At 41.1% G+C, this 14,724-nt stretch overlaps 4 protein-coding genes across 6 annotated transcripts; 3 read left to right on the top strand and 1 right to left on the bottom strand.

The window, feature by feature from the left end:
• Positions 1 to 234: 234 nt before the first annotated feature.
• On the top strand, positions 235 to 1,936 carry LOC138913316 (aminopeptidase N-like). Its single transcript, XM_070216584.1, has 3 exons — positions 235 to 244; positions 302 to 702; positions 1,562 to 1,936. Exons 1-3 carry the CDS (start codon positions 235 to 237, stop codon positions 1,934 to 1,936), a joined length of 786 nt encoding a protein of 261 aa, XP_070072685.1.
• Positions 927 to 1,308, top strand: LOC108059833 (uncharacterized). Its single transcript, XM_017145277.3, has 2 exons — positions 927 to 1,014; positions 1,076 to 1,308. The coding sequence occupies exons 1-2, from the start codon at positions 987 to 989 to the stop codon at positions 1,273 to 1,275; spliced, it is 228 nt and encodes a 75-aa protein (XP_017000766.1). The 5' UTR covers positions 927 to 986; the 3' UTR covers positions 1,276 to 1,308.
• Positions 1,937 to 2,424: 488 nt separating the features above from the next.
• LOC108059832 (glutamyl aminopeptidase) lies at positions 2,425 to 11,123 on the top strand. 3 transcript variants are annotated; one of them, XM_070216476.1, is made up of 7 exons: positions 2,425 to 2,664; positions 6,494 to 6,901; positions 7,455 to 7,941; positions 8,493 to 9,455; positions 9,524 to 9,667; positions 9,731 to 10,222; positions 10,282 to 11,123. In XM_070216476.1, exons 2-7 carry the CDS (start codon positions 6,580 to 6,582, stop codon positions 10,955 to 10,957), a joined length of 3,084 nt encoding a protein of 1,027 aa, XP_070072577.1. In that variant the 5' UTR covers positions 2,425 to 2,664; positions 6,494 to 6,579; the 3' UTR covers positions 10,958 to 11,123. The 3 variants fall into 3 exon arrangements, with proteins under 3 accessions (XP_070072577.1, XP_017000761.2, XP_070072578.1); XM_017145272.3 differs by having other exon boundaries at positions 2,425 to 2,671; XM_070216477.1 differs by lacking the exons at positions 2,425 to 2,664; positions 6,494 to 6,901 and adding an exon at positions 7,159 to 7,253 and having other exon boundaries at positions 10,282 to 11,121.
• Positions 11,124 to 12,195: 1,072 nt separating this feature from the next.
• Positions 12,196 to 13,961, bottom strand: LOC108059805 (uncharacterized). The gene is made up of 2 exons (XM_017145236.2): positions 13,925 to 13,961; positions 12,196 to 13,859 (listed from the first exon to the last, which is right to left on the bottom strand). The coding sequence occupies exons 1-2, from the start codon at positions 13,953 to 13,955 to the stop codon at positions 12,196 to 12,198; spliced, it is 1,695 nt and encodes a 564-aa protein (XP_017000725.2). The 5' UTR covers positions 13,956 to 13,961.
• Between the last annotated feature and the right edge of the window lie 763 nt (positions 13,962 to 14,724).

Raw genomic sequence — 14,724 nt, 5'->3', positions numbered from 1 at the left:
TGTTGTAAACACGAAAAACGTAAAAGACCACAGTGTTATGGTCTAGCATAAAACGTATTTATCTGGTCACGGTGCTGTATAGTATATAGTCTAGATATCGGCCCAGATTGCTGGTCAGGTCTATTAAGTCCAAATTGTAGGGTCAGATTCGCGACTTGCATTCAGTTTCCAATTTGGCTTCCAGCCTAGTGGAAGCAGTCAAAAGTTCTCCGCGAGAAAAGTTTTTCCCTAGAAATGGTTGCCTGTGAGTTATAGTTAAAAAAGTATAACCCAAACTAAAACTAATAGGACTTTATCACAGGGCTGACAGTTAAGTCGGTGGCCATCTTTTTGGGCCTGGCCTCCACGGCTTTTTGTGTGGCCACCATTGTGCTGGCCGTTCAGAATGCCGATCTCGAGAACGATCTGCAGGACGCCCTGGATAAGATCGACGCCCTGACAGCGGACACCACTTCCACCTCCACGACGACGACGACCACTGCAGATCCTAATAGGCCAACCGATGATGGCGGCACAGATCCTAGCAGCACAACTCCGAGTTCTCCGGGAGGAGAAACCTCTCCAGGGGGAGAAACCTCACCGGGTGGAGAGACCTCCCCAGGAGGAGAAACCTCGCCAGGAGACTCCTCTTCCTCATCCACATCCACCAGCACGGCTCCTATTTACCCTACTTTGCCGACAGGACTTCCAGATCCTGAAGAGGTAAGTGCAGTGCCAGAAATCTGATGTAATACCTGAAAGTTCAGAAAAACCCCCACGTCGGTTAGGAAAATTTTCCCAATTGGTGGTCAGCGGTGATCGTAAAGTCGGCATGGCTACTAATTCTGAATTTATCAAGTTTCCCCACAAGTATATTGGACATTTCAAGTGCTTATCGCTTGGCTAGCGGTTTTTTCCTTTTTTTATCATAATACAAAGCTTGGCTAATTTCACGGGTCTTTTGAGTTAGTTTAATTGCGGCCAACGCAGAGTTAAGAGTCACAAAAATGGGGCACACGAAGGAGAGGATTAAGGGTATTTATTCGAGGAAAAGGAGGAGTATGAGAAAAATTCAGAGAGATATATATTTTCATAGACTTGATCACCGCCGAACGAGTTGCCGTATTCTTTGGCCTATTGTCCACCTGCCTGATCGTTGCCCTCGTAATTGTGGTCGTCCACAGGGATAATTTGTGGCTGCAGTTAGACGAAGCCAAGAGGATGTTGGATGTCCTGGAGGAATATATTCAAAGCCACTTGCGGACTACGAATAATGATGGAAAATATTTAAAATGAGGGTTGTCAAAACTATGTTAATATTTTTCCAAAAATGTCCTTAGGTTAATAAAAAAATCGTACATTTCCTAACTAGATTATTTGTAGCTTTATAGTTATTTCACTCATTGAAATTAAGAACATAAATTCGTATTTCAGTTAGTATATCTCCCGTAAGGTTAAATTGTTGCAACGAAGTCCACTTTATTTACGACATGACCACAAAACAGCACCTTATCAAGGCATTGCTCGTTTTATAGCTTATTATCGAACGGGTGGATATTGAATTATCTTTACAACCCCGCAGATCCAATGGCGCCTGCCCACCCAACTGACGCCCATCAAGTACAGGCTGTTTATCGCACCCAATCTGAAGACGGGCGAGTGTGAGGGAGAAGTGTCCATTCAGTTCCAACTGAACGCCGTCACCAATATGATCGTCCTGCACGCCAAGGACCTCAATGTGCACAACATCAGCATTTTGAACATGATGGCGCGCATGCGCATTGCCATCGATTATGTCAAAGAGGATAAGGAGCTTGAAATAATCATTATCTACCTGAGGGAGGTGCTGAGCATGAACAAGGCCTTCACCCTGTCCGCCAGTTTCAATTGCAACCTGAACAACCTGGTGGGCGCCTACATGAGCAACTACACAAATGCCGAGGGCGTCGAAAAGTGAGTACCTTTATAATTTATAATTATATAGTTAATTACTACCAAATTTTGGCAAAACAAACTAAGTTTTTAAAGCATAAGATAAGAATTTATTCAAGAACATTTGTACTGGTTTTATGTTTCTTATCAATTCTTATCAAAGCTACTTAAGTTAACAACTAAAATGTGAATGAGTTTTTTTTATTGTTGGCTAATTAATTAATAATAATAATAATATTGAGGTTTATTTCCTTCTTCCTATATAGGAAGATATATTTTAAGTGCCAATCTATATTATCAGGACTTATTTAATTTTAAAAGTTATATTATATTGACCGATGCTGTGAGCTTAAGATAAGTTCCCAAGCACATTTCCGAATACCCCCAATGTTGGAGTTTACCGCTCGATGGGGGCTATATGCACAAAAGCCGGTCTCAGCTGATGAGAGAGCTTTCCGGAGAAGCTCGAATATCGTGGCCCCTTTGGAGCCACGCTTCAGTTGGAAATTCAAAGCTAAGCGCGACGGTCGCAGAAAGAAAGAGCGGGTCGCGTCTAAGAAAACGATCTCAAGCCCCTCGCTTCCCGGTTTTCTCGAGTGCGCGCCTACGATTTGAATCAAGAATGATAGCTGTCCGCCAATTGCCGTTATCAAATTAGCTGAGAGAATATTTCGCGGACCCGGCAAAGTGACAATTAATGCCATTCGTAGACCAAACGTGACACGAAAAGCTGTGATTCCAACTGTAAATCAAGTAAAAGGCACAGTGCGAAATGCGACAAAAATAATAGTTAATAATAAGCGTGGTCCAGATCAATCAGATACCGTTGAGTCCGCTCCAAAAGCTCCACTACAAAACGACCATTGTCGCCGCGTCCGTTATGCGATCGAAATTCTAGTTTTAATTGGGCGCATTGATGCGATTACTAATTTTAATATTTGCTGAAATGCGAGCAGCGAATTGGATTCTATGCCAACTTTGACTTTCAACAGGCAGTCGCGATAAACAACGGGCCATCGCTAGCTGGCCAAGAGAACTCCACATGGCTAAATCAAACAGGTTGCACCGCACCGACCCCCTTTTGCCCCATCATTTGGGCCCGCTGCAAACAGGCTTGGAGCCAAATGCATACATAGTTCACTTGCCGCGCAAGTTCTTGGCCTTAAATCGGCCACAGTGATGCACTGGCAAAACAGTTTAAGAACTTCTTCTAAACAAAGAGATACAAATCTATATCGTATTTATATCGAAATTATTTCTTGGGAATCACAATCTTTGGTCGTATCATATTTGAATGGCATTCCGAGATATAAGATATATGATTAATATCAAATCTACTATTTCTTTCATATAATAAATCTGTTTATCAAACTTGATCTAAAAATTTTAAAAGCTTTTTGCCATGAAAATATTTTAATACAAAATAAACGGGCAACAAAATTAATCAGATAAAAAACTCATTACATCATTATCTTGAAAGTGTTTTAGTTGCTTATGTTAACATATTAAAATATCTAGTAAAAATGATAAAGTACACAGCTTCTCACTTATCTACAAGATCGCGGAAGAAATTATTGATTTTCGTTTTCTTTTGGTTTCTTTGCATAGTGTTGATTGTTTTGCGCTGTGTATCTCTGGCTGCTGGCCAAGAAATGCGTCGTGTTTACATCTCCAATGCGGCGGATACTCAATGGCCGCTGAGAAAATACTTTCTTCCAAAAGCCGAAACGAAATGGGTCGACATCATTGACTGCCAAGCAAACTTGACTTGTTGTCGTAGTATTTTTCCCCTCCCCGTTTCTCGACGTGTTTCCTCGTTTTGTTTTGTTCTTGAAAGTTCAGCCGAAGCTCGGTGGTCAAACCTTTTTTCATTTTCATTGACACTGATTTCTTTTTTGTTCTTCTTGGGCGAAATAGAAATTTTTTATTTTTCTCAAGTGTGGGAAAGAACCTTCGAAAGTGTAGGGTTTTTAATTGGATTTTGGTGTTAATATTGTAAATTAATTGCTATTGGCGGAATCGATGAGGCATTTGACACCTTTTGCGGTGTGTAAATTAAACACTACGATTCGCAGTTCAATGATCTTTAAAATAAACCATATAAGTTTTCAGTGTGATCGACTGTTCTTTATTGAATTAAATGGTTTGGCTTTAAAAGAACTATAAATAAAACAACAAAGCTATTGATTAATTAAATATTAATTTACTTCCAGCTAGAATTTCTAAACGAAATCAAATACAAATAAATATTATTAGGCACCATCAATGCTTTTTTTAAAACCACGCGCACCTATTTTAAAATAAATTAGTCAAGGCCGAAGTTTCCTATGCCAATTTTATAGTCTACCTTTGTTGGAAATGATGCAACTCATTGATTGATACCAATTTCATTTTACATTTCGTGAACCCCAAACATGCAAATTGTGGCAATCATTTCTTTGTCAACCCATTTGCGGTTTATTTATTGTTTTTATTTGAATTTTTCCTTTGTGAATATCGTAAATTGCAGGCACGTATAGGCGACCTTTGTCAAGTGTCATCCCATCGCGGGTGTTATGGACTGTATTTCGTACTTGTCGGGATTTTACTTCGAGTTTTGGGTGTTTCTGGGGCGCACTTGTCACGTATAGCGATTTGCATTTTTGTGGCTATTACTCGGCGACTTTGTGTATTGTGAAAGTTATGACCTTAAAAAGTACGAAGAACGTGTTTCAAATTAAAGCTTTCAATTTCAAATTTCATATATTCAATGCAATTTGGCTCTGAAGTAAACAAATATGATGCTGTGCCAAAAAATAATTACAGTTTTGAAGATTAGAAAAATATTTTCATATTAATATGGTTGAAAAAGAGTAGATTGTATATGGTTACCCCATGAGCCAAGAACTTTATAATTTATATAATCTACATCTATAATCTCAAAGGTATTTTTTTACGTCAACATGTTATTATTCTTCAGACAATTTAAAAATTTTTTTAAATAAATAAAATATGTATGGTTTTACTGGTGTTCTAATGCATCAACATTTTTTTCTGAGTGCACTCGACTCGATCTTCAAAGAAGTGAAATTTATGCGACTCATTAGTGAGGCATGAGAACTGTTATGTTATGGCTTGTGCCCCCGCGATCATCGCTTCATCGGCTTTAGAATGCCGAGATATCCGCATCCACGTCTGTGCAATGGGGCGTGTCCGATTGCCTCTTGGAAGTCGGAGATATATATAAATATGGTATAGTCGCTCTATACCCGACCATTGTCTGCAGATCTTCTGGCTGTATTTTTCAGCCTCTCATAAGGTAGTAGTCATGCAATTTGCTTGCTCCGATGCGCGGTGGCTTTGTGCGATGTGCGCTCCCTAATTGAGTCAGCATTACATCATCCGCGGAAGATGGAAGGGGGCTGTACTGTGGGTATATTACTATGGGCATGGGTATCAGAGACAATTGCCCGCCGGCTGACGAAAATTAGCATATTCTGCAGTCTCGAATTCCTCATTTCGCACAATTTAAAGTGAATAAGGTTCGTGTGATACTGCAGCTGCATCGCATATTGTTCTCTCTTAATAAATGCCTCGGTACCGAGTACTCCTTTATCCTGACATAATTGTCAAAAGCCAAGACGTGGATCACGGCTCGACGGCCAATTCAATTCATTTCCATTGCTAATAATGGCATCTGCAATATCTTCCCATCGCACAATCTGCGCAGATTTGTGCAGCAGACTTTGTAAATTGACAGGCAAAAAGCCAACAACCTTTTGCGATCCGTCAATCAATTGTACACAGGAGGAAAATCGATCCAATTCGATAAATATGACAAAGAAAATTAATATATTTTTTTATTGAAATAATTTTTTATAAAAAATAACAATAATACTAAATAAAAGTAATGTATTTATATTATGTGTATAACCCTTTAAAAAAATCATATTTATCGTATTTGTCGTATTCTTAGCAATTTATAAAATGACATAGTTAGAATCGTTTAGATTTCCGATATTTCGAATTCAATTTTTCCGTTAATTTTTTCGGTGTAGAGACGCCTCTGTAGAAAGTGGCCTGTGGTGGCCGTATCATTGCACCAAGCCCGGGGATTCCAATTGCAACTCTTGCGGTTAGCCCAGTTCCATACACCAACTAAACTAAAAAATGGCTTCGAGTATTTGTAGTAACAATTTCACGAAGTGACCAACTTCATTACGTGACCGTTCGCGGGGATTGGGGGATAAAAATTACAGGCGTCTGATTGATCTGCAGCGAGACAAAATTGAGGCAATCTCCACCTGGAGATGGAGTGAAATGTGACGGAAGCTGAGTCTCCTCAACTGGCACCTCCATAAAAGCCGGGCAAATAAACCCCGGCTTGTGTTTATAAGCAGCTCGGAGATTATAAAAACTGATGATGGCAACGGCGACGCATGTAATTCAGTACGCGACTCTTTTTTTATGATGCTCTCGAATTACCTAGCCGATGACACAATAGATTGGATGAAGTTGTAGCACTTTTGGGGCCAGCCCCTCAGTTTGTGACAAAACTACAGTTAAAGTAGAGCTCTTAATAATCGTGCCAAGTGATTTACAGTTGTAGAACGCACCCAAACCAGTGAAAAAGTGTTACAAAAATTAAGTAAATATTATAAAAAAAAAGAGAGAAAGAAAACAAAAGTCATGTATGCAGCGAAAAACGTACGCCCGCGCAGCAGTCTCTCCGGAGACGATAACCACCGGATCAAGGACACCAACCGGCCCCACAAGGCCCCCAGCAACACGATCCTGACCCTCGCCGCCTTCTGCGTCTTCCTGCTCGTCCTCTGCGGCTTCCTGCTGGGCGCCCTCGTCTACGTGGGCAAGAACATAGCCGAGGAGCACCAGCGGCAGCAGCACTCGAATGCCTCCCAGTGGGCCTTGAACTCCAACTCCACCGTCCGCACAGTTTACGTGGACCGCGACCAGTTGCTCTCCACAAAGCCCATTCTCAGTGTGCTCTCAGGTTCGTCTTGATCTTGAGTAGTGAGGAGAAAATGAATGAGTCTCTAGAAATTGCCAAAGAGCAGAGAGTCAGCCTCACCAGATAACTAAAACGTAAAAAAAATCAAAGAGATTTGTAAACTTCTAAGTTTAAATCGTAAAAAATACATCATTATTTATTTACTTGTTTTTCGTTTACCTTTTTTAACTGATCAACCTATAAAAAATATTAAAAAAGTATAAAAATTAGAGGTTTCAGAAATCTAACTGTCATTTTCCATTAATGTCAGATATAACATATAAATTTAGATAAATGCAAAGAAAAATCCTAAGTAACGTGAAATCATGTTTGAATTTGGCGCGCCTTTTTCGTGGTAAAATATACCAAATGGGTTTAGCCAAGTTTCACACCTTTCTCACATTTGATTTGGTATTTTTGGTATTTAAAAGGGCATTTGTAGCATTACAAAGCATATTTTCGCCCCACTGTTCTTGGCTTTTTTTATGAGACTGATTAGTACAATAGATTAATAGTATTTGGTGATTTTAATTAATAAATCGCACAATCAACCTAGATAATCGCGTTCACACAACTCAAGTGCCCGCCAGCAGAAAGTCGAGCGTTATGCCCACCCTGGCGCCCTCCATTAAAGCTGCGAGCAAGGTGCTCCAGAATCTGGGATTCCGCTTGCCAAAACAAATAAGGCCCAGCAAGTACCGCATCCACTTGCGATCCGATCTCGACCGGAAGAACTACTCCGGCAACATAAGCATCAGCCTGCAGGTCCTGGAACCCATCTCCTTCATCCCCGTCCACGTAAAGCAGCTGAATGTGAGCACCGTGGAGGTGAAGCACCTGGACGAATCGGGTGCTCCGCTCAAGGACATCACGCCCTCGCTGACCTTCGCCCACCCGGAGTTCGAGTACTGGGTGACCGAGTTCGAGCAGCCCCTGGAGACGGGCAACTACTCGCTGCACCTCAACTTCAGCGGATCGCTGGCGGATCGGATTACGGGAATGTACCAGAGTAACTACTGGGACAAACTGAAGAACCGCTCCAGGTAGCCGAGCTACTAACTTTCCTAATCCCTCAGCATATAAACTAACCTAGCTATAAGAATGTGTGATTATTTTTTAGTCAAACCTTTTTTAGAATTCTTTATTTATAGAAATTTTAATGTTTAAATGTATTTTATAAGTAAGTATCACCATCTAAGATTTTATTTTTTTTATTTTTATTTTTTTGTATATTTTTATTTTTATATATTAAGACGATGGATAAAAAGTAGCGAGACTAACATAATTTGAGTCATAACCATTTTAAAGTTATTTATTAATAGAAATTTAATTATTTAAATGTATTTTATAAGTAAATATCACCATCTTAAATTTTATTTTTATCTAGTTTAAAACCAACATGAAATGGCATTACCTATCGGATTTTTTCTATAATTTTATTTTGTATATATCAATACGTAAGATAAAAAATAGTGAGACTAGTATAAAAATTGTTACTTACAAGAATATTTAGAGTATAAAATAATTTATATTACCTTACTTTTAAGGCTCTTATTATTACACAAAAACTAATATATATGAATTCCCCTTCCAGGCAGATAGTGTCCACCAAGTTCGAGCCCACCTACGCCCGACAGGCCTTCCCCTGCTTCGATGAGCCCGCTATGAAGGCGCAGTTCACCATCACCGTGGCCCGTCCCAGTGGCGATGAGTACCATGTGCTGTCTAACATGCCGGTGGCCAGCGAGTATGTCGATGGCGATATAACCGAGGTAACGTTCGCGGAGACAGTTCCCATGAGCACCTACCTGGCCGCCTTTGTGGTGTCCGATTTCGCGTACAAAACAACAACTGTAGAGGGAACCAGCATCGAACTGAGGGTTTATGCCCCGCCAGCACAGGTGGAGAAGACCCAATACGCTTTGGATACTGGAGCCGGAGTGACTGCCTACTACATTAACTACTTCAACGTCTCGTACGTCCTGCCCAAACTTGATATGGTGGCCATACCCGATTTCGTATCCGGCGCAATGGAGAACTGGGGATTGGTCACCTTCCGGGAGACCGCTCTTCTCTACGACGAATCAACCAGTTCCAGTGTGAACAAGCAGCGCGTCGCCGTCGTGGTGGCTCATGAGTTGGCCCACCAATGGTTCGGTAATCTAGTGACTATGAACTGGTGGAGCGACCTTTGGCTAAACGAGGGATTCGCCTCGTTCATCGAGTACAAGGGCGTGAAGCAGATGCACCCAGAATGGGACATGGACAATCAGTTTGTAATTGAGGAACTGCACCCGGTGCTGACCATTGATGCCACCTTGGCCTCCCATCCGATTGTCAAGTCCATCGAGAGCCCGGCCGAGATTACTGAGTACTTCGATACCATCACCTACTCCAAGGGAGCCGCCTTGGTTCGCATGCTGGAGAATCTGGTGGGCGAGGAGAAACTGAGGAACGCCACCACTCGCTATCTACTGCGACATATCTACAGCACTGCCACCACCGATGATTACCTAACCGCAGTTGAGGAGGAGCAGGGACTCGACTTTGATGTGAAGTAAGTAAAGTTGACTGCTTAAAAGAATGCCCTTTCTAAAGTTTTAATTTTTTTTTTGGAATTTACAGACAGATCATGCAGACCTGGACGGAGCAAATGGGTCTCCCAGTTGTGGAAGTGGAGAAGAGTGGCACCACTTACAAGCTCACCCAAAAGCGATTCCTGGCCAACGAGGATGACTACGCAGCCGAAGCTGAAGCTTCCTCCTTCAAGTAGGTGGAATTTTATAAAATGTTTCAATATAATACTAATAAATATTCCCTCCATTAAACTAGCTACCGTTGGTCGATCCCCATCACCTACACGAGCAGCTTGAACAGCGAAGCCCAGTCGATTATCTTCAACCACAACGACAACGAGGCCACTATCTCGCTCTCGGCAGCTGCCGCCTGGATCAAGATCAACAAGGATCAGGTGGGATACTACCGCGTAAACTATGCCGTTGATCAGTGGGCAGAGCTTACGAGTGCTCTGAAGACCTCGCGGGAAACGTTCACCACCGCTGATCGCGCTCATCTGCTGAACGATGCCACTTCCCTGGCCGCTGCCGGACAGCTTAGCTACTCCGTGGCCCTCGATCTGATCTCTTATTTGGAAAGCGAGCAGGACTACGTGCCCTGGAGCGTGGGCACCGCTTCCCTGGCCACGCTGAGGAATCGCGTCTACTACACTGATGTGTACAGCAACTACACTACCTTTGCCCGCAAACTGCTAACGCCGATTGTGGAGAGTGTTACTTTTACCGTGGGCACCGATCATCTGGCGAAGTAAGAGATATTTACCTGTAACGTATTTCATAAACTAACCTATATTTCCTTTTCTTTAGTCGCCTTCGCATCAAGGTGCTGAGCTCAGCCTGCAGTTTGGGACACGAGAGCTCTTTGCAGCAGGCTGTCACGCTGTTCAACCAGTGGCTGGCCAGTCCAGAGACCCGACCCAGTCCCGATATTCGGGACGTCGTCTACTACTACGGCCTGCAGCAAGTGAACACGGAGGCTGCCTGGGATCAGGTGTGGAAGTTGTACCTCGAGGAGAGCGATGCCCAGGAGAAGCTGAAGCTGATGAACTGCCTGGCCGCCGTGCAGGTGCCGTGGCTCCTGCAGCGTTACATCAACTGGGCCTGGGACGAGACCAATGTGCGCCGTCAGGACTACTTCACCCTGCTGGGCTACATCTCTACCAACCCGGTGGGACAGAGCCTGGTCTGGGACTATGTGCGCGAGAACTGGGAGAAGCTGGTGGAGCGTTTTGGCATCAATGAGCGCACTTTGGGTCGACTGATCCCCACGATCACTGCTCGCTTCTCCACCGAAACTAAGCTGGAGGAGATGCAGCAGTTCTTTACCAAGTATCCCGAGGCGGGAGCCGGAACTACGGCTCGCCAACAGGCGCTGGAAGCGGTCAAGGCCAACATCAAGTGGCTAACAGTAAACAAGGCCCAGGTGGGCGAATGGTTGGCCAACTACGTCCAGCAGTCCACCGTTACCAATCGCATTCAATGAGTCGCCAACTCGGCCATTTGCACCCTGTAAAATATCAATAATGTAAAAACTACCAATGGAATTGAACATAGTCTTAGCTAACTAGTGCAGCAATTGCATTTCAAATGTGAACGAAGAATTGTGATTGCTTATGATATTTTTGAAGAAAATATAAGACAAAAAATTACTTCCATTTGACTTCTTTTTAAAAATGGGATAGGTGTCTAAAAATTAAATTTCTTCTGCTTTTCCGTCGTTATCGTAGTCAATGATAACACATGCATACCCTTCAAAAAAATTCAATAATGTAATGCAACAAAAAATGATTTTATTTTCTATATAGGTATATATATATCCAAAGTGCTGTCAAGTGGTCTATCGGCAGTGGTATCTTTTCAATCTGTCTTTTTGGGAGTAGTGGTGGTGGTTGTGATCCATGGGCACAGTGGAGACTGCAGCATGCAAGCGATGAGAAGGAAAGTTCCTTCTGTTGTCGGAGCACTGAGCACCATGAGCATGGTAATTACCAGGATGGCCATCAGAAAAGTGGAAGACCGCATGGTTATTTAGTTAGTGTTTTACTCTGCCAAAGTCACAACTACCTTTCGATCAGATCGCGCTGCTATTTATACGCGGTGATAGGCTTGCTTTCAGTAAACTAATTGCATTATATATATTTGCCAAATAGAGATCAAACAAAACCTCACAGACTATTAAACTAATATTGAATAAAGTTGTGTCCACCGTTTAGCAGTGCCCTCAGTTGAACTCCGAGTTATATAATGACATCAATTTATAAGAATCCAAAAAAGTTAATTTTTTGAAAACATCGCTTTTTAAGATATTTGTTAGTCAAAAGGAAACGTGGTGTTAATTTAAATTTAAATTAAATTACATAATAAGACGCTTAAGTTTTAAAAATGTTTACTTTTTATAAAATACGTGTTCAGCAAAAGCGTGTTAGCTATACAAAAGGCATGTGCAATGCACAATGAGAAAGAAGACTGGCACCTATTTGTATAACAGTCCATGGGGTATTGTACAATACATTGTAGGCCGATAAAGAAATATTGATATTAAATAAAACGTGCTGAAAACATGTGATCGTCGCAGCGTAGAAAATTGTGTTAGAAATGAACAAGGCCTAGTGCGATGTGTTTCGTTCTCTGTGGAAAATCGAGAGACTTTAAGTTTGATCACGGATTAAAAGAGCCAACCCAATATTTTTTTTGTATTTTATATTTTTATTTAAAATAATCTTACAACACATTTATGTTAGCTTGTGTAGTTTCCATCGTCTCAGCCGCAGGATCAAGTAATATGGATACTGGGATTCCAAACTCGGATTCTTTAGAAGTGGAAGGTAGCGTCCGATCTTCTTGATCGGAAAGAGGTTTCCCTGTGGTCGATGCCTCTGTCGTTTCTATGATAGTTATTGGTTCTTCGGTTGATTGGGTCGATCCTACTTCCTCGTCCTTTCCTATTGTTGATATTTCCTCTGGCATAAGAGTTGAGTATTCTGCTGATTTAGTTGCAATCGTCGCTGGGTTATCGGTGCTTAATATAGGTTCTAATGTAGTAAACTCATTTAAAGTCCTTTCATCTGTGGATGTATCATTTGAGGTTACTACCTCGGGAATTTCCGTGGAGAATTGGTTTTCCTCTGTAGCTTTTTCTGTCATTGGCACATTCTCCGTTTGCTCAATCATTAAGGTTTCAATTTTAATTGTTGTAGTATCAATTGATTCAGGCGTCTCTTCAGTAATTGTAGATAATTTGTTAGGATCTGGTTTTTCCTCAACTATCTTATTGGCCTGAGTTGAATTTTCCATATGGGAATCTTTCAAGGTAATATTAGGTATCTGTGCATTTCCTTGAATCTCCTCTGGTTCCTTGGTAGTTAATTCTTTCTCTGTTAAATTTAATACAGATATTTTTTCTGTTGTTAAACTATCATCATACTGAATTGTTGGATTTATCAAGTAGTTTACTTGATCACTTTTAACTTTATTAATGGTCACGTTTTTCTTTGGATGCGAACCGACTTCGGTGATATTCAAATTCATGGTGGCATTTAATTTTGATAAACTGGGTTTCTCTACAAATTGTGTTCCCTTATTTTTAGAAACTGATGGCCGGCTATTTAGAGTGCTCGAATTAGTTTTATTTGCTGTAGTTGTGTTCTTAATTACCTTTCGTTTAACAGTCTGTTGGCGAATTAAGGCATTTGTTTTGTGTTTTTGAGAATTAACCAGTGTTTTTCTGTTTTTATTTGATGAGCTTATCTTGTTACTCTGATTGATTCTTTTGCGATTGGAAAGCGGGGAAGCAGTTGGTCTCTTTCGGTTTAGGTTTTTGTGGTTTTGGGTCAGTTGCGAGCTGACTTTTACTAGCTTCATTCCATTAGAATTTCCCCGCAAGGGCTGTGGTCCCCGAAGTTTATTAGTTTTTATAGCAGTCTTTCTGTTATCTGGTTTTGATGGTGGACTTTCATTGCTGCCCTTTGGGGTTTCTTTTTTGGGCGGTTTGTCCTCCTTTGCTGGTAGATAAATGATTGTTGGACCTTTTTTTCCGGGAGCACCTGGTGGACCTATGGGTCCCGGAAATCCACTATAACCCGGTCGACCACTTCTTCCTCGCTGTCCCTTTTCTCCAGGATCCCCTCGATCTCCCCTTTCACCGGGCGCTCCTTCCTCACCTGCCAAGCCAGGTGGTCCCGGTGGACCAGGTGGACCCGGAGGTCCTGGACGGCACTGACAATTCGTCTGAGATCCGTAGTAGAAGGACGAGCCTATCGTTTCAGGACTGTAATAGTACAGGTCATAGTTTTTATAGTGTGGCTTTTTCTGCTTTGGACGAGACTCTGTTCTAACCGGCTGAACTGAGCTCAACGTCCACGATCCCTCGCAGAAAGTTGAAATGGCTAAAAAACACAACATTAAATAAAATCACGGATTGCTCTTAAACTGAGATCCTCTCTTGACTCACCTGATAACAGCAAAATCGCGAGCAGCCTCATTTTGGCTCCCTACTTTCGTGAATGAACACCTGTCCGACTTAGAACTCGTCTTATATAGACCCCTGGGATGGGTGAGAACTATAATGGGTTAATTGGAAACACGTAAAATTCAAATCGCGGATTTCAAATCTGAGCCAGCTAAATGATTTTGCATAAATTTAACCCCAGAAGGCCCAATGTTCAAGATCTGGGATTAGTTTGTGGTTATGGAAGCATTTTATTATTTATTTTGTCTAAATTATTACAAAATTTTAAAACGGATTCCCAATTTAAAGTCCTATAATTATGGTTTTAACTATTTTTAAAAGCTCTCTTCACTTTTAGTTTCTAAATTATTTATTTTATTCTTTGTTCTATTTCTGCACCCTTTGTTTTATTTATTAGGAGCAATAAAAAAGAGATACCGCAAAAATGGAACAATCTGCCTTATCTGTTTTTATGGATACTAACGTTTGTTTTTTTTTATGGTGATCATACAAATGGATTTTAAGTAGCGAAATCCGAGATGAGACACACAGAATTCTTAAAGGTAATAAAGTAGTGGATCAATTAGATGCACGAAAACTTAAAACTGTCTGGAATGACTTAAAATTGGAAATTCATGTTATTTATGATCTAGTATATTGATTTAAATATTGGGCTAATCTGTTTTGTCCATTTATATTTTTTTCCTTGTTATTATAATGTTCCGTTCTTTCAAGAAGATGTGAAAAGTAACTTAGTATGTATGAGTCATACATATTAAATTTTTAAAATATATTTGCAGTTC

This window comes from Drosophila takahashii, chromosome 3R (assembly GCF_030179915.1).
Source record: "Drosophila takahashii strain IR98-3 E-12201 chromosome 3R, DtakHiC1v2, whole genome shotgun sequence".
Lineage (NCBI taxonomy): Eukaryota > Metazoa > Arthropoda > Insecta > Diptera > Drosophilidae > Drosophila > Drosophila takahashii.
Note: the sequence above shows the minus strand (reverse complement) of the source record. Positions and strands in the feature narration are given on the sequence as shown.